At 38.0% G+C, this 18904-nt stretch overlaps 1 protein-coding gene across 2 annotated transcripts in view; it reads left to right on the plus strand.

The window, feature by feature from the left end:
- LOC129730095 (protein Star) overlaps window positions 1–15578 on the plus strand; it is a 46745-nt gene extending 31167 nt beyond the window's left edge. For both annotated transcript variants that reach the window (XM_055689139.1, XM_055689138.1), the window contains exons 3-5: window positions 4857–5290; window positions 5366–5539; window positions 13985–15578. In XM_055689139.1, the coding sequence (XP_055545114.1) occupies window positions 4857–5290; window positions 5366–5539; window positions 13985–14545 (1169 nt within the window). In that variant the 3' untranslated portion in view covers window positions 14546–15578. The remainder of the gene's footprint in view (window positions 1–4856; window positions 5291–5365; window positions 5540–13984) is intronic.
- Window positions 15579–18904: the final 3326 nt, after the last annotated feature.

Consider the following 18904-nt stretch of genomic DNA (forward strand, 5'->3'; position numbering starts at 1 on the left):
TCCTCTTCATCACTTGGGGTGAGTTCTTCCGCGATTCCAGGTTTGTTAGAGAGCTCTTTTTTATTTTCAAACAGGCAACTCATAATGTTCTTATCTTCGAATGGTGTGAAATATGTATTTTGATATTTGGCCGAAGGAGCGTATTTTTCAGCGGTGCATCTGTCTCGTTTTGCCTCAAAAGCTCTGCTCCGTCCGTGATGATGGATTCGCCGATAAAAGTGTAGAAATTGTTGGAACGGCTAAAACGTAAACAATTACTTTGGACAGCTACCTATGATAAATTGATACATTACCTTCCGATGCTAAAATGCGCCAGGAATCGGCCTGGAACCTATGCTCGAAATCCTCCGCGTGAAAATATTGTGAACAAATATAAAACATTGCGGAAAGATTTGGTACCCGACAGAACAAACGCCAGCGTTTCTCAATACCGGAATTTTTGGGAGAAGCTTGTATGTTTATGCCTAACTTTTAGGCTTGATAAACCGAAACACCACATGATTTACTTCCACACGATTGCATTCGCGTTTTTTGGTAACCGTAGAACATTAGAAACTCGAAAAAAGTACAATCTGTCGAAAATCTGCACTGAATGCCGAACGTAAACTATTGTTGTGACGTCACAACTTTAACTCGCCACCTCTGATCGCATATCGAGAACTTATCTGCCACTCCTTTGTAAAATACCTTATTGCTAATAGCGGTCTCGATCAGCTAGATTAGTTGAGTTTTTGGCACATTTTGCATGTTGTAGGATAAGTAGGGGTACTGGGGGTAAGCCCGGCCCCCTAAGGAAAATGATTCTTTAGTAGCACTTGATGGCGAATATTGTTATATTTCTTTCACAGAATCATTGCCCAGATTGTTTTCTACAAGATATGGAGGTTTTCAGTACTTTCAAACTGTTATTTTACAAGGAATAGTGAAGTTTTTAAACTAAGATAAAAATGACGTTTAGCAATCAGTGCGGGTGAAACCGGCACCCCTTCGAAAACTGCCGAATGAGAGATCTTACATTTCTGTATGTTACTGTTGAATTTGGTTGTTGTCGATTAGCTGGTTCTGGGCAGATTTCCGGAACAAGTTCCGGTGAACATTATGTATAAACAATGAAAGAATTTGATACTCGGCAAACCTATCATGTGGCACTCTATATCATATTATTAACTAGTTTCATTGAAGCCAGGATCACATTGACCACACCGGAGCATATTTCAAATACCACCGGGAAAGCCGTCAGTTTTGTGACTTGATTCAGTACATTTGGCACGTCTAATAACCCTTTGAATCATTCATAAATCACAGAAGAGATTGAGTGCATGGTTCTAAGTCGATTAATTAATTTATCTATCAGCGAGACATCGGTAATAGATGAGAAATATGTGTCAGTAACATCCAACTAGCCTCAGACCATGTCGGGCTTACCCCACTCACTGGGTGACGGTGTTACCCCGACAGCACACATTTGTTTTAAAAAGAGTATTTCTACAAATTTATCGCTTCAATTTACCTCAGATCGAATTCCTGTGATTGCTAACAATACAGGCAATAAGTTGTAGAGCAACGAAAAATTATTTTAGTCTTTTCAAATGAATAAAAGCTTAAGTTCCACTCACGAAAAATTACATCCGTTTACGCATCAGCTGCAGTAGCGTATGTTTTGTCAAAATAATTTTGACGTTTCACGGTGGCTTCGATGTGTCTTAAAATGTCAAAAATATTAAATACCAACACTTCACATATTCCAAAACACAGTTAATTAGCGTTTCCTAGTAAAATCCTCAGAGCCGGGCTTACCCCCAGTACCCCTACAATGATACAGTTTAGTTTGGTTGAGTTTAGAAAATGTCCAGCTTGAAAAGATCCTCGACCTGATCAGGAATCAAACCTAATATCACAACCGTCTGGGAGAACCAGCCGACTGACAACGATAACCGCATTCAATGTTTCAAATTTAGTTTATGCGGTCTTTGTAAAGTGTCCTGTGTACTTCCTATCGCTCGAACCCTATGAAAATTGGGAAAATATTTAAAAAAAAAAAAACAAAAGATAGGGTAGGGAACCTATTTTGAGCAGCGTATTATACAGCCTCCTATGTGTTGAAATTTTCTTCAGTACCCAAATGGCAACTGAATGGCTACAATTTTTGTGGCCATTCATTTTTGATTTTTTTTAGGTTGATGTTTATTTAATATTTTTTTTAATGTTGAACGGTTTGTATTATACATTTGTAAGACAGCTAGTTAGTCAAAGTTTTCCTTCCCGTCATTTAAACTGTATTAATCAAAATTCAAGAGTTCAAAAAATTCAAGAGTCCGTTTTCTTCGATTGATCTAAATAGGTGTAACTGCTTAAACCGTTCCTTACTCTATATAACTTTTATGTTGTATGTTTTCAATAGCTGTAAACATTTTTCTGCACAATATTTTTAATTTGATATTCATTTTGATCCTAAAGCTTGCTAAGAGCTCTTCAACAAACAACCAACAGCTTGTCCTTTAAAATCATCAAAATCAGTTCTTGTGAGAGCAAACCCCGTGACTATTAATTTGATATAGCGGCTATTCTTTATCTTCTGTGTCTATCACTATATTTTTGTTACATTTTAATGAAAATGTGGTTAGTATCCCGTACAATTTGTCTATCTATTTTAATTCAATCAGCATGCAACCTATTAAAATTCATTAGGAGTTGGCACAGCTATTAACAAAAGAAAAACATCTCGCGTGACGCCGGAATATAAATGCCGGAATGGCAACCAATAAAGTTCAGTATGGATCTTCATCAAAAACCGTTTTCCGTTTGCTCCATTTCGGCACGTTTATAGCTACTTGGGGGATAGCTAAAATTGGACAAACAATGGTTTGGAATCAAATATTCATTTATGCAATTCTGTCGCTCAATTTTAAATGAGTGTATCGGTTGTGCAAGCTTAACCCCGGTTGAATGCCGCCCACTGTTTGTTGATTGGCTACCAAATATCGATAAATCTGTGTGTTTCTACCCATCATATAATTTAGTTACTGTTTGAAGAGCGAGAAAAAAAAACATAGAATTTACGTTTCGTTTTCGCTGCGTAGTTTCCGGTTACCATCGTTGTATACAAAACTTCGTTCCGTCATTTTGAACGTCGCTGGTACGAACCGTAACTTCTTTAAATTTATGTTAATGCATCAACGGAGTGTATGTGCCTTGTATTGCATTTATTCGTTGGCCGTATAGTTGAAAAAAAAAACTTCGGCCAGCATTAAAAGCTATTGCCTATGAAGCGTTTCGTTTTTTGTTTGTGCCTGACTGCCTTACTGTCTCTCTGCTTAAATTCCCGCTTTAAAATTTCTGCATCACGTACTTAGGAAGGGTATTATACTCAAACAGACGAAAAAATAAACCGGCGAGTTCATTTGTCGTTTCAGGCTGATGATTGTTTTTGTCGACTGGTGGTGCCCTCTTCCGGTTCAGTTTAAAGTTACACACTCGTCGTACGGCGTATTCGCACACAAAAGCGTTTTCAGTTTTTGCCAATTTTGAATGAACCTTCGCGCTGTGGACCGCTCAGGACAGTGCCCTTTTGGTCCGCGTTTGTCCGCGGGAAAATATCGATGCGCGGTTTTAAATTGGCGGAGATGATTGGCGCGGCGAATGCTTGCGATCTACTTTTTCAGTATGTTCGAAATATGCGTAATGCATCCGATACTACTCATTTCATCAGTTCTGTGTGTCAAACTTCCAAAAGCGCCACTAATAGAATCAGGCCACTTATGGCCACTTTGGAACAAGGGGGAAACCCCTTAAAAATTTACAAATGACATGATTTCTATACTTTCTTTTACGATCCGTTTTATGTTTTTTTTATTAATCGAGGACGCATTTTTTTGTTTTCTATGCGCAAACTGACCGCACTGAAGTGGCATTGGCAGCAAACGACCTGTCGAAGCCATGGCGCTTTTAACGAAGCCGCGCTCGAAAATGAGAACGACGTGGGGAAGTGATAATGGACGAAATGGCCGGTTGTGGCAAATTTTACAATTCATTGTTGGGCTCCATTCAGATCGAGCCGACCTCTAAGTAATAGCTGTAGACGGGCACAACTACGCATTATTTTATTCTGCTACAGCAGGTGTATGTATGTAGTTTCGAGATAACAGTGACATTACGCATGAAGGTTGTGATCTTTTTGCGTATTTTATATTATATATGAAAAATTATATAACTGCTGCTATGTCAATACTATTCTGTTGCAGCTTGTATCCGAAATTTTTCAATCAAAAAAGATTTAGAACATTCTATTCTATAAAAGACTGAGCTCGTTTCGGTCATGATGTCTTTCTTAAAAATTATTATATTCGAAACACAATTATTTGCGCACGCGATATTCTGATTCTTAGAACATGTACATACAACTGAAATACTCTCGATATAATTTCTTAACCAGACCGGCAAGCTACACCGCGTTCAAGTACGCGTGGGGGAAGCGAAGGCAATCTTTATAACTGGCTGTCCTATGCCGTTTCAGTTACGGGGACTGTGCGGAGTTCACCGACGCTATTTATTAAGGTTAGATTAGCGCTTTAGATACGCTTGACCGGCGGCTTAGTGGCAAATATGTTTCGCAATCCAGTCCGTGGTTCGTGCCCAGCGTAATTACATTAATATGTATTAAATTCAGCATCCACAGTCAGCCCCATCCGGACAGCAATTGATCGCAAATGAACACGAACACGTAAATGATTAATATGTTCTTGTTTCGGGTGCCAAGAAAGCTCGATTTGAATGAGCGATAAGGTTAACCTCTTATTTCGAACCACATTGCGAAACTAAAGAAATTAAAATCTTACATTTTTGCTATGTACTTTCAGAAATTCGACACCAGCAATTCCGACTGAACATGTCCCGTGACTACGACCTAATGGGCGTACCCCAGGACAACCCGGCTCTAGTAAAGTACGTTCGTGACATCCACATGAAAAAGTACCCGATGACGTTCATGCGAAACGCGAACGCCCCGGTGGATCATTTGAACTTCACCAACCGGCACGAGTTGACACCAGAGATGGCACGTTTCGTTTCGGATTTGCTGGGCAAGAAGCGCTTCGGAACGTTCTTCCAATCGCTTACCGGTATCAGTGATTCGATGATGACGGCACCCTGGCTGGCGGAAACCATGAACTGGGGTGGATATCTGGTCGAACCAGACCCACGAAAATATTTCTCCCTCCGAAAGCAGAACGCCTTCCGTCCCAATGTGCAGGTTATTCACGCCTGTCTTTCGCCGAATACCTACCCAAAGGAGGTCAGTCACTTGGCCCGAGTCCGAAGGTCGGGCAGGAGTATCATCATTCAATAACCACTGTTTATTTATTTGTAGGTCACGCTTCACCACGATGACGACAGCGAGGTACGAATTAACAGCGTGCTGGATGAGGAGACAGAGTGGTTCCACCCACGTGTCAAGTGCTTTCCAGTGTACACGCTCATGTTGGCTGTCAACAGAACTTCAATCGATTTACTCAGCCTTGGTTGCCAGGGACAAGAATTACAGGTGAGTTGGGTTAGGTAGAGAAAGGTGAACAGGCCAATCGATAGTGTTCAATTAAAAGATCAGAGCTTTTGTTTTTAGTTCAATTTTTCTGTAATGCAAGCGATTTTTGTCGTTCTTTTGTCGTTCGTCTTTGAAGGCACACCCTTCATCGTGAGAATGAGACATATGCGCTTTCTGTTGAAGTGGTAAATAGTTTAACGATAGATTCAAGTTTGTGTGTACTTTCGGAAAAATTATAGCCCAAGAACACATGTTTATTATTTCACCCACTGTTGTTGTTGTGGAGTTACTTCGAAATGGTTACTTATTTATAGGAAAAACTCTTTAACGAGTGAATAATTAATACGAACAATCAAGTATGGCGATTTGTACTGAATTCAAACAACAATGTATGTACAGCGAAAAGTGAATTCAGTTACTGTCGTGCTTTTGAAAAATTCAAAGTGATGGCTCGAAGACGGTCATTTGTGGCTTCAACACCATTTCACCTTAAGAGCCAGTCCATGAGAACCGCAATCACCTTTTTAAGGGAAGTTGTATCATGGTTTTCCGATTGAGCTGAAACTTTCACGGTTTATTTTTTGAAAGGGGTTAGAAGGCCTTCCAAACTTTGATGCCCAAACAATGCAAAATAGTTAAAACTTTGCTAAAACTTCATCGGTTTTCGACGGATCGCACCAACTCGACTGAGGGGCTCTCAAAATTCATCAGAATTCATTGTAATTTCGTGAGTGTGTAAATATCCTAAATATCCGTGCATAAATATCCTAAGCAAATTCGCATATATATTTTTTTTAATTTATCTAGTCCAACATTTGAAAAGGTCTGAGGTTCTTGAACCTCTTTTTAATAAATTGATATATCTGAATAACGACGAGAGATAGAGAAAAGTTGCCAATGGATGACCTCTAGAGAGTTGTCAACCACGGTGCTCCCACAGACCGTTATTATATGAAAAAAAATGCACCAAAAAAACTGAGTACACCATTCGATTTGCTATGACGTCCAGAATCTCTGGTCAAAATTTCAAAATCATCGTACGGTACATTTTTAAGTAATGCCCTTTTGAAGGTCGTAAAGTATAAAAAGTGATATAAAATCGATAAAATACTTATTGTAAAGCACCTTTTTCAACCACCATTTAATGAATTAACTTCCAAAATAGTTCCTACACATTCCAAGGGTTATTTTTTAAGACATTAACAATTGGTAGGAAGATTTATTTTAAAATCCCACAGTGCACAGTGGTCCAAATTCTAAAAATCATGATCGTTCTAGATTTGACTGTGAAAAATTGATTTTATGTACTCAATGTCTTCAGCACAATTATTTCATAGAATAAGGCCTTACTTTTGGCGTTTTTAGTTGTTCGATCAATCCACCTAACAGTTAGATAAAAAAAAATATTTTTTCTGATTTTCAATATACCAGATTGTTTCCTTCAGTAAAGCTGTGGAAAATTTCAAAAGAAAACAATTGCTAGATACTGCAATGTCCCATATTTACGTTGAACACGACAAAATAGAGTTTTATGTGGAATACCCATCTTTAAAATCACTTTCTTGTCTATAACTTTTTCTATGATTGTCAAAACAATAAATTTTACAAAGTCTTGAGAGAAGTTTAGTGAATGAATAAAATTTTAGAACGTTTAGCATTGTTTTGACCATTACAGACAATATTATAGACAAAACAGTGATTTTAAAGGGAAGTGTTCCACAAAAAAACTCTATTTTGTCGTATTCAACGTACAGATAGGACATCGCAGTATTTAGCAATTGATTTTCTGCTAAAATTTACCACAACTTTGCTGAAGGAAGCAATATGGTATATTAAAAATCAGAAAAAAAAATTTTTTTTATCTAACTGTTAGGTGTATTGATCGAAAAACTAAAAATATCAAAAGTAAGCCCTTGTTCTACGACATAATTTTGCTGAAGATATTAAGTACATAAAATCAATTTTTTACAGTCAACTCTAGAACGATCATGATTTTTCGAGTTGAGACCATTATGCACTGTGGGATTTTCAAATAAATTTTTCCACCAACTGTTAATGTCTTAAAAAATAGCCCTTGGAATATGTAGAAACTATTTTGGAAGTAATTCGTCGTTTTTATATCACTTTCTGTTTTTTACGATCTTCAAAAGGGCATTTCTAAAAAATGTACCGTACGATGATTTTGTCGTCATAACGAATCGAATGGTGTACTCAGATTCTTTGGTGCATTTTTTTATAATAACGGTCTGTGGGAGCACTGTGCAAAGTTTTCAATGAAAATTTTGAAAAAATTGAATTTTTGATCTTACGCCAAAAAAAAATCATTTTTAAAAAACAAAAAGTGATCTCGAAAAAAAGTTTTTTAGATACACAATTTAGTTGCCAAAAACTTTGCTGAACAAATCAAAGCGGGCACTCTTAAGGAAAAAGTTTTTCTAACAAAAACTATTCCATATCCAGGATTTCTCACGTTTTTTGCGTCTCGTGGACGTATGTTGGAGACAAGAGTTGAAAAATTTTTTTTAAGAGATGACTTTTTAGGAACTGTCAGCTTTTATTTAGAACTTTAAAAAATTTAGTAAAAATTTGAAAATGTAGTTGCCTAGAACTCGTGCTGCTCGTATAGGCCCGCGAGTTCTGACAAAAGAAGATACTTATTGTTCGTCTTCGCAATAAGTTTACTTCGCGCGCAACACTGTCCGACTCAGTCACTTACCACTGTGACACTACCCTTCCTTTCCGTCGCAGTCGTGGAGATTCAGAGGTATACTCGGTCTCAGACAACAACGACTGTTACATCTCCTTCTCTACAACATTCTTCCTTACCCTAACGATGGTAAGAACGTGGCCGGCGCCGTTATCGATCTATAGAATGCAGTTGTTACTGAACTAACTAATCTCAAGTAGCAATATACGTGGTAAGGCCTACACACCCACAAATCATTGAATTTTGAGAGAGTGCTGCCAACATTTTCCGTTTTCAGTTCGAGACATTCACATATGCTCGAATGTATGATTTAGTCCTTTTTTTTTATCTTGTAACTTCGGGAGTAAGTCAGTATTTTAAATCTTCTAGACCTAGTATAATAAGCTTGCATTCGAAAAACCACCGGAACAACCTTTGCTGATATCCACGTATTCGCGGAGGAGAAACAACCCTCGCTGACCACTCAACTAAACAGGACGCAAACAAAACAAAACAGCAGTTAAAAACGCGCATATCATAGCAAAATAAATCACGAAGTGTGTCCCGTACCGAGATCGAGCCTGAACTTCGTAACCCCGCAATGGTGAGACGTCAAAGTCAGCACCACTTTTTAAAAACTAGAGCAGAAACGCGACCTATCTAACCCTAAACATTTATCCACAAACATGACGAAAAATTATCGAACCTACCAAACGCGACAATATCGTTCACAAACAAAAAAACGAACGAATTTAAACTAATTTACGAGAGCGATATGTAGCGAAATTGGTGAGCAGTTGTCATGTTGGGTACACGCTCCCACAGCAGTACCCAAAATCGGGTAATTTTATACTCAATGCTGAAATTGCGTCAAACCGTATGATCTTGGCCGCCAGGGGTGGCATTGTGCAGCTCGATTCGAACGATTTTCTCTATTTTCGAGTACGTCATATACTGCCAGTTTTGCTATAAGCTCAAAAGGAGCTGGCATTGTCATTTATCCTTCGGCTCATCTAGTCCGCAAAGTTGAAAAAAATACGAAAAACGAAACATAGCGCCCACCAGCGATCATTTAGTTTTGTTAGAGTTACTCGAAACGAAATGCGCAATGTCACCCCAGCTTAAAGGGCCGAAACGAGATATAAACTACTATGCGAATTAATCCCTTAAATATCCATTTTTTCGCATACTGTGTGACATGCTGAAATCGCTTTCTTGATGGCGTAGTTCAGTTCAAATTTTTATCCAGAATGATTCCAAGGTATTTGGTTGCATTGCCAAAACTCAGTCTTACCCCGTTCAGTAGCGGAGGAGTGTTTGAATGCGTCCTTCGCTTAGTAAAGTGTATGATGACGATTTTAGTGGAGGTAAAGTTCAGCCCTTCTTCTGAGCACCACTGAGCAGTAGTGTGAAGAGCCGTTTGCATACGTCTAGAGAAAATTGCAACAAATTTTCCCCGACAATACAATACGAACAACGTCATCAGCGTAACCTGTTGTACCTTGTTGAGAAGAACGTTTAACACCAGTGACCATAGCAGGGAAGAAAGAACTCCTACCTAAGGACACCCTTTCACTGCCTTTACTGTGACAGACGCAACTCTCAATGCAGCTGTGATTCTCCTGCTCGAAAGCATTGCTTGGATCCAGTCCATTTTGGTATGAATAGTCGACTCCTCTATTTTGTAGAGCCGCGTAAATAGGTGCAAATCACGGGTTATCGAAAGCTCCCTCAATATTAAGAAAAGCACAGTTTCTTTGTATTTTAATGATTCCTCGATCTTCGTCACTAAGCAGTATAGAGCAGTTTCTGTAGATTCACCCTGTTGATAAGCATATGGATGTTTATATAGCGGTAAGTCCTTCAGAAACTTGCTGCGGATGTAGTTATCCATATTTTTTTCCAGCAACTTGAGAAGAGTTGACGTCAGACTTATCGGTCTAAAAGCTTCTGGCAATGTTTTGTCTTTTTTGACTGGCTTTGGTATGAACACCACCTTAACGTTCCGTCAACTGTTCGGGATATGTCCTAGAGTAGCACAAAAAATCTGATGTTTTGGGACCCAACGACCCCGTCCGATTTCCGGGCTAGTAGCGAGTTACTTTTTAGTGATGTTGTCACTATTTTGAGCTTAAAAGCTTATAATAAATAAGCTCTATGCATTTCATAATCCGTGCATAATTACAACCGTTTCAATGTGAAATAACGGCAGAGATTTTACTTCAATCCACGAGAATCACTTATTCTGCATCCCATGTCCTATACACATATTTCAGATAAAATAATGGACATATAGGGTTAAGTAATGATTTTTAAAGCTCCAGTTCTTTAGCTCTTCAGCGTTCGGCCCAGAAATAACTGTCTATCCAGAGAAGTAGACTGCCGGTAACCGCAAGTCAGTCCCATCTGTAAAAATATGAAATCGAGAAAACAGCTTCGAAAAATATTTTATTCACGCTCAGTTATCACTTATTCAACATGAAATATTTTGACAATATTCATGCTAAAATATAGCTTGCATACTAGCCTGCACTTATTACGTAGTAAAAACCACTGAAATCATTGATTTAATGATAGAAACCTTGAGTGTGACTGACTTGCCGTTACATTCTACATCGAAGAGAAAAGTAACCGCAAAGTCAGTCACATTGCCATGTTGATGCTATAGTGCTTGTCGACGTATTGTTATTCGTTGCCGTGGAAATCCGTCAATCTTTCGCTGTCCGGAAGTCTATGTTCATGTGAACAGTTCCAAAAATGTCGTTGTTGAAAAATCTCATGATGTGCGGAACCGATGAAAGCTCATCCGGTGAGGATTCGGATGAAGAAACTGCAGCCGGGACTGCAGTTGGTTCATCCGACAACAATTGTCAAGATGATCAAAATCCGTTTTAGGTTCGAGCATCACCTTTGGCGATATCTTGGAACGATTTCCTGGATTCTGATGGAATCTTTTTCGATACTGAAGATTTTCCGGATACATCCATGAAGAAGCGAACCAAGAAAAAAAATCACAGGAGGGTTGTGTGCAAAGCCACGACCGCAAGGTTGAAGTAGAATACTTTTTCAAGAAAGATAACCCGGCTGCTTGCGTGTCAGTCATTTTTTCTAGTAAATAAACGTTGACCGTTCATTGGCAGTATTGTAATTTCTTTTTGTTTGATATTTTGAATGAAGTTCATTGAATATTTTTAAATTTTGTGCAAATGAGAAGTTGAAGTGCTGCCGAATTGTAATATGCACATTTAATACGACATCATTAAACGGGAACGGAAGGCTACGGTTATGCAGAACGCGAATGACGGCGCGATGCGATTCGCCTTACCGTAGTGAAATGTACAGCTCTTTTTAAGGCGAAGTAGAGCTATACATTTCAACACATTTCGTCTTGCCGAATCGCATCGCGCCGTTATTTGCGTTCTGTATAACCGTAGCCAAACACTAAGCGACGCAAACACGTAATAATAGTCAGAGTATGCATGTAGATGAAGATAATCAATTTTGGATTATAGCGCAAAACGAGAAAATATTAACTCTTTAAATATTCATTTGTGTTCTTCAACTTTCAGTTGTTCAATTTAATATCCGATGAAATGTCTGTTTATTATCTGATGAAGCTCTTATAAGGCCAAATGATGCATTCCCAATTTACTAGGTCCATAACTCTGCCGACCATGCTTGGGAAAGCAATCGTATAACGACCAATCAGAGGTCGAATTTTGTGTTTTGACAAGGCTTAAGAATTTTCAATAGTACAATAGTTCCAATAACAAAATTGCAATTTCATGCATTTGGTAAGAATCTTAGAAGATTTTCTAATCGATTCCTGCAAAAACGAAGGAAATCCATCTAGAACTAACCGATTTATTAGCATTTGAAATTGGACATATTTCTTACTTTTTTCAGTTTTAGATTTTCATTTCACATCCCTATGTAGCCGAACTTCCTGAGAGAAGTATTCTACTTCAAAAATGGACTTGAACTCATATTAGTAGGAAATTGCTGCACATAAATTCATCCCCATTTCAAACTAAAAAATAATCCCAATAATTGATAGTTGTTACTAGATAACTTATTTTCATACAAAAAGCTATAAATTGATTTTAGACAACAGTTTGAATTAAAAAATGGCTACTTCTGGGAAACAGCCGAAAATAACCGAATACTACTACATATGGATATTTCCGTAATCGAAATGATGTAGAGAAGCCAAGCGTTGACCCTGGACACCATATTGAATTAGAAGATGACCACTTTCAGTTTCTGGAAAACAACGAAAATAACTGAAATGCACCCAATATATATCCGGAATAGAGGTCATGTACAAAAGCCAAGAGTCGAGGATGTTGTCATTCTGATGAAACCAATCATTTTTAAATGATATAATCGAATCGCAAGGAATCAATGAATTTAAAATGTTTAAAATTATTAAATCAAACACTTAAATAGGCGGGACGAAGTTCGCCGGGTCAGCTAGTTTTCATATAAACGATCATATCGAATCTCTCTTCTCCACTCCACATCCATTTAATTTATTTTAATTGGTACTGACTTTCGGTTATTTTGCCTCTGGGACTGACTTGCGGTTACTTTTCATAATGGGACAATTCGACTTGGTATTGATTTCCACTTTTGTTGAACAAACCACTATTTTTTATCGGTACATCTGAAAATACACTCAATGATAGGCCAAAATCCGATGCTAACTCAAAATCGACAAAATTACAGATGGGACTGACTTGCGGTTACCGGCAGTGGATATCCATAAAAATCTCCAGCGTATTCTTAGTAGTGACAGTCAGACTGCCATCTTCTTTTTTCATTTGCCCAAAACCATTCGTATGATCTTTAGACATCGCTTTTTGCAGTCGCGTTGCGTCTAAATCTCTTCACAAAATCGCACTAAAGAACCTGCTTTTTGCTTTGCGTAGCTCAGCGTTATATTTTGTAAGCGATGCTTTATAAGCTTTATAAGCTTTTTAGTTTTAGAACAAGCGTCTAGCTTGCCGAGGAAGGTTGCTGAGAGTTTCGTTCTGCCAGGATATGTCCGTTTGGTTAACGATAAAAGCTTCTGTAGGTCGCTTGCTGCGATGTCCAATTCAACAGGAGCTCGAATATTTTTGGGACAGAATGTACTTTAAATGAGTTCCAGTTGGGTTTCTTTGGATTCCTGATGTGTCTATAGTCTGATAAACCGAGGCGCAACATAGAGTGAGATCTGAAACTAGCACTACTAGCATTACTAAAAGTTGGTTCGTTCCCTACATTGCATACATTAACCTTGTTAGAAGTAAGACATTCAAGCAGGTACTTACCTCGTGTGTTGACAACCGAGCTGCCCCAGGCTGTGTGGTATTGCACAAGCACTTCGACTTCGGATGGCGGTATGTAGTCCTCGCCCCCGGGAAGTAAGCGGAGGCAACAATCATTTCTGGTGTGCCGTTAGCCGCTGGGATTTCCACCGCAATGGCAACCAAATCCCGTTAGATAAACTCTGTAATAGGAACAAATTTAATATCGCTGTTAAACAGAATTGCAGTCCTGTAAGTAGTGGCACCAATAAAAAGCTTCGATGCCCGAACATAAAAATTGGCTCGACGCACTGTGCGACGTTTTAGTTTGTCCTATAATCATTTCTTGATCATAAAACAACTGATTATTTAAGACATAGCAAGAATATGTTTCATTTCTTTATTCGATGGTATCATTTTATGCATCAAACATAAAATAAATCCTCTGCAACTCTTCTTTCATTTCAGATCCTTCAAACCATACCGTTCGATCGTGTCCATGTGAAGGTGATTTCCATCCACCTGGTGCACTACTACGAAGAGGATGAGCTAATTATCGACGTGGAGGAGTACGTCCAGAACATCACCCGTTTCCTACTCAGCAAGTCGTACAAGATGGTACGAAGCTACGACCGGAACTTCATATATCAGTATGTTAGCGTGAACAGCGGCCTCGGTTTGCGTGGCAGCATAAGTCGTGTTAATAGTGTCATTGGGACAGCCGATACGATCAGTTCTGCCATGCACGAGGGCAGCGGAAGCATCATAAACTCTAACAATGTGAAGTCCGCTAACAATAAAATTGGCACCAGTGGAAAAGGCGAAACTATACGCAAGATATTAGGGACTACAGCTGTACCATCCCTGCAAGTGATGTCGACTGCGAAATCCGCACCCGTTTCCGAGCTGGTTTCGGACAGCATCGACAACGAGCGGGCGGCGATTGTTGTGGAGGAGTTCGACATAACAGACGCGAAGAAGCATGGCACCAGTTCTACCAGTTCACCGCCGATGGTTACCTCTTTGTAATCTCAACAAATTACAAAGCAATTCCTGCAGCTCTTTTTTTACGACGAAACTAAAGCTACCAACTCATCATTCCACTAAAGTAACGGTTTTAATTTGCTTTCTCTCTCTACATAGTTGAGTTGCAGGTGCATTTTTGGTATATGTAGATATCGGAACAAAGTAAAAAATAGGAAGCATTTAAGCTAGCAAAGAAATAGATACTCTGTATCCACACAATAGTCTGAACAACATGATCAATTTTTTATCATATTTGTAGTTTTAGCATAGCTCTCTGCGTCAATTATGGAATGTTAAGTGAACTGTGAGGAGAAGTTGAAAGAATCCTAGAGAAAGAAAAGAATATTCATATTTATTAAACTATCGTAGAATTCAGGAGTATAGTACATATTGATTATGATTGCGATTTGATTTTTTTTTTTTTTGCATAAGACATTTATCCGGGAAGTTCCAAAATTGTCAGTAACTTTGATTTTGATAGAACGATTGCTCAACCAAACGAAAGCAAACTCAATATCTTATGGTTTCTTATAGAGTGAACATTTTTTTCTGCGTAACGGCAACTCGTTTGCCAATTACAGGTTGTTACGGGGATGATATTTTTAGGATTCTGATAGGAAGAACAGAAGGGAAGTAGAACAGACAGGTCCTGTTCGATATCATTTGCATTTTTTTACTAGAAATTAATTTTCTATACTTACTGGAACGTGAACTTGAAAGCGCAAATAGTATTATATTTCTAATCAAGCATCATCGAGCAAGCATATGTTAAGATGTAGTATTTGTAAAAGAGAAACAGCAAACTATACTTAATATAAACACGGATAAATTGAATTCCTGATAGATTATTCGAATGAATGTAGTTTTATACATTTATCATTAAGAAGAGACAGTGTATTGTAAACCTGTAAGTGAGTAGGCAACCAAGCTCTTTATACTGAATAACTACTTATCAATTTACTACTGTTGAAACTTATTCTGTAAGCAATCTAAAGAACAAGGATAATAGAGATCGTTTTCTTGAAGATTTTATAAATCACTTTGTTTATTTAACCTAAGCATTGCGGATTTGCGGTATTGGTAGCGTCAAATGTTGTTTTTTCGCGGCGATGACATAACCGATGGTATTTATCATTATGTGTGTGCTGTTTAAAGTTTTTTTTTGTTCGAGAATTGAGCTCATAATTGGATGTATAAAATTTATTTTTTATGAAGTGTAGGTGAAAACGTCAAGGCCTCTGAAATCTGATATCAATTTAGTTCACAAGAAACGAATGGAGCCAAACGTCTGTGCACCATGAGTAGTTTTCCAGTCAAACATGATGTGAAACTTTGGTTCTCTATCAAATGAGAATCACGAGGCAAACTTAATACGAAAACCGAGAAATGAATTTGAAATCAATGACTACGGTCATTATTCAACTTAAATCATCTCGAGTGTCACTCAATTTGAATGCGGTAAGTCAACCTTTATCTTGGTGCTTATTACGGGAGTCACTTCACGGTAAAATCAGAGTGAAGTGAACAAAATCCTATTACGGGACTCACGTAAGTGAGAAAAACGTCGCAAAGTGACATCTGCCGCGGAATCTGGGTTATTATGAGTGTCATATCAGTGAAGTGAGAACGGAAAAAGCGGCGTTTCGCGTGGAATTATTTCACGGCCATTTTGAACGGTGAAATGATTCCACGAAAATGCCATAAGTCCTAAAGTTGATTGATTTGTGATCTAATGGTAAATATTGGATTTATTCTTCAGTAATGAAACGAATCAGAATTTGATGCGTGCTTTAAAGCGGTCAAATTTTCATTTTCTTTGCCCGATGAAAAAAATGCAAACTAGTTTAGGAAATTTTTGATCCCGATAAAAACATTGTTTTTGATGCCGAATGTCTTGGGAATGCAGAACACGTCAAGTTCTGGTGTCATCTAAAAAACGACTTTCTGGGACTTAGAGATTTTTGAGCTGGGAAACAATCTCATTTCACTTGTGCTATTCTCAATTTCACTTCACTGTCAATCTCACTACGTGGTGGTGATTTTTGTCACTTCACTTGAGGTGGAATCGGGAATAGGTCTAAAAAAGTGAAGTGAGCGTGAGAGTGAAATATATTTCACCGTAAAGTGACTCCCGTAATAAGCACCATTGTCTATTTCGCAATTTTTCATAAATTTTTTTTTTAAATGTTCAGTCAGGTTGTTTTATTTATTTATGAGAAAACTTGAAGCTTTCATAAATTCCTTCTTCAGCATGTGATCTTTGAATTAATATATCAGTACATCAAATGAAGCATTCTAGTTCTATTGTTCACTCACAATTGAATCGTGCAGTGACGCAAAGACGATTCGGCTGGTACTGCGAACCAAGCATGGCAGACGTGCATCAGTCGAAACGAAATAGGCCTCTCAACAGCAACAAAAAGAATTATCCAATTTTCTCGGGAAAATTATTTTGACCTTTCCGACCGAACGTATCGTATTCGGAAATGAATTGACTTAATTCGATAGGAGTATAACGGGGTAAAATGAGCCAGCTAAACTTTTGAAGTTAATTAGGGATGTTCCTGAGCTACAGTTTCACTAAGTTTCAATCGCAAAAGTGGGGTAAAACATTGAAAACAAATGAAAATTCAGCAAGGTATAATAAGGTATAAGGTATAATCAGTTTTACACCTATTCATCATCTACTCTAGTTATAAAAAGGTCTATATCACGATCACATGCAAATCCATCAAGCAGTACTACGTAGCAGATTTTTTTTTTCTATTTTTTTCTCCTGAAAGGGTAATTTTCTCGTAAAAGCCACTTCTTGACTGGTTGTGTAATTTTGTAATTTTTGCGTCTTGCGCAAATGGACAGTAAAAACCAGCACACACTTTTTGTATCCTTTTTTTTAGTCACGTATCACACGTGAAATACTCAAAGTTCGTCTACTCAACAGCCATGAAAAGAAGACAACAGAAGCTATAAGGTGAGGCTGCGAATGATTTTTTTTCAACTGGTTAAAGATAGGCAGATAGCGGCTGATGGTAGTAAATTTATTTATTTCTAAAATTGCTCCAGTTTAACGCACGTGTCAGTGACCTTTAACAATAATAAATACGCTTTTATACTGGAAATCTTGAAAATAAGTTGTAAATATGTTATGAAAATCATAAATCTTATTTTTTTATTTTTATATGAAAACAACATCGGGAAAACTGCGCCAATAACATCAAAACGTGCATAGATGCTACCTATAAAAAATATCTATTAATATACCACCATTACGGAGGTAGTTCTATCGATATCGTCAAATTAGGTGTTATTAGAATGAACCGAATCATTACAACGATTTCACGGATTGGAGATATCAAAACCAACAATCACGGTGGAAAAATGATTCGCGCGCGGTTAGCAAAAAATTGCGACAGCTCAATATTACACGGAAAAAATTGCTTTCTGCAGGAAAAAAAACTTTTATATCAGCCATTAGAATAATAGGCGTTCATTGTTGTCAGCTTGCGGCAACAGATTTAATTTTCACAAATGCGGCAGGCTTTACCGCTTCGTGCAACCTCTCTCTAGTAGGCAATCATTCAATCACCATTCTAAGATTGTTTTTTGGAAACTGCAATTATATCATTTTCAAGTATGATCTTCACTTTTCCTTTCGTACTGGGTATGATTATGCATAGCGTTCAAGGTGAAAACATGCGCATAGACCGATTCAAGTTTTCCAGCTAGGTTTTTTGTTTTGTTCCACGCACAGAGTTCACGGTCACGTACACAGTCAATCTTGAGCGGTTGCTTCTTTGGCGATTATCGATCACACAATTTCTGCTGGTCACTACATTTTTGGCAAATGTTTTCCTTGGTTGCATTGAATTGAAAAAATCGGCAATCTGAATGATAAGTCGTTTTTAAAGTCGATATGTTGATGTCGGAGTAGAACAGGAAACCCGAAACACTTGCAGTGGGCCTCAAGTGAAATATTTTCCAAGTACATTGAGTTAGGGCAACTTGAAGACTGAAGTGCCATATTTGCGATATGGAACTTCAAACTTGATGAGTACCTGCCTCTGTTTGAACTGACGATTGTAGTCAATTAGTATTCGTAAGACGTAGTTCGCGTTTACACTCCGATAATGGTTACAAATTTAGCTAGTTTGTTCAGCACCTTGTGACAGAGATTTTTTTTCCGGCTGCTTTCGATTACATAGCTATAGCATCTTGTAAGCAGTTTACAGTTTGTTTCTTTTTTTTGCGGCTAAGGTACACACAAACAGAGCGCCTTAAAACGTATGTTTGTCATGATGTTTAAAGATGCAAAATCCTCAAAGACATTAAGCGTTTGTTACGATCAGCCCTTGACTAGAATCG

This window comes from Wyeomyia smithii, chromosome 3, assembly GCF_029784165.1.
Source record: "Wyeomyia smithii strain HCP4-BCI-WySm-NY-G18 chromosome 3, ASM2978416v1, whole genome shotgun sequence".
Classification (NCBI taxonomy): Eukaryota; Metazoa; Arthropoda; class Insecta; order Diptera; family Culicidae; genus Wyeomyia; species Wyeomyia smithii.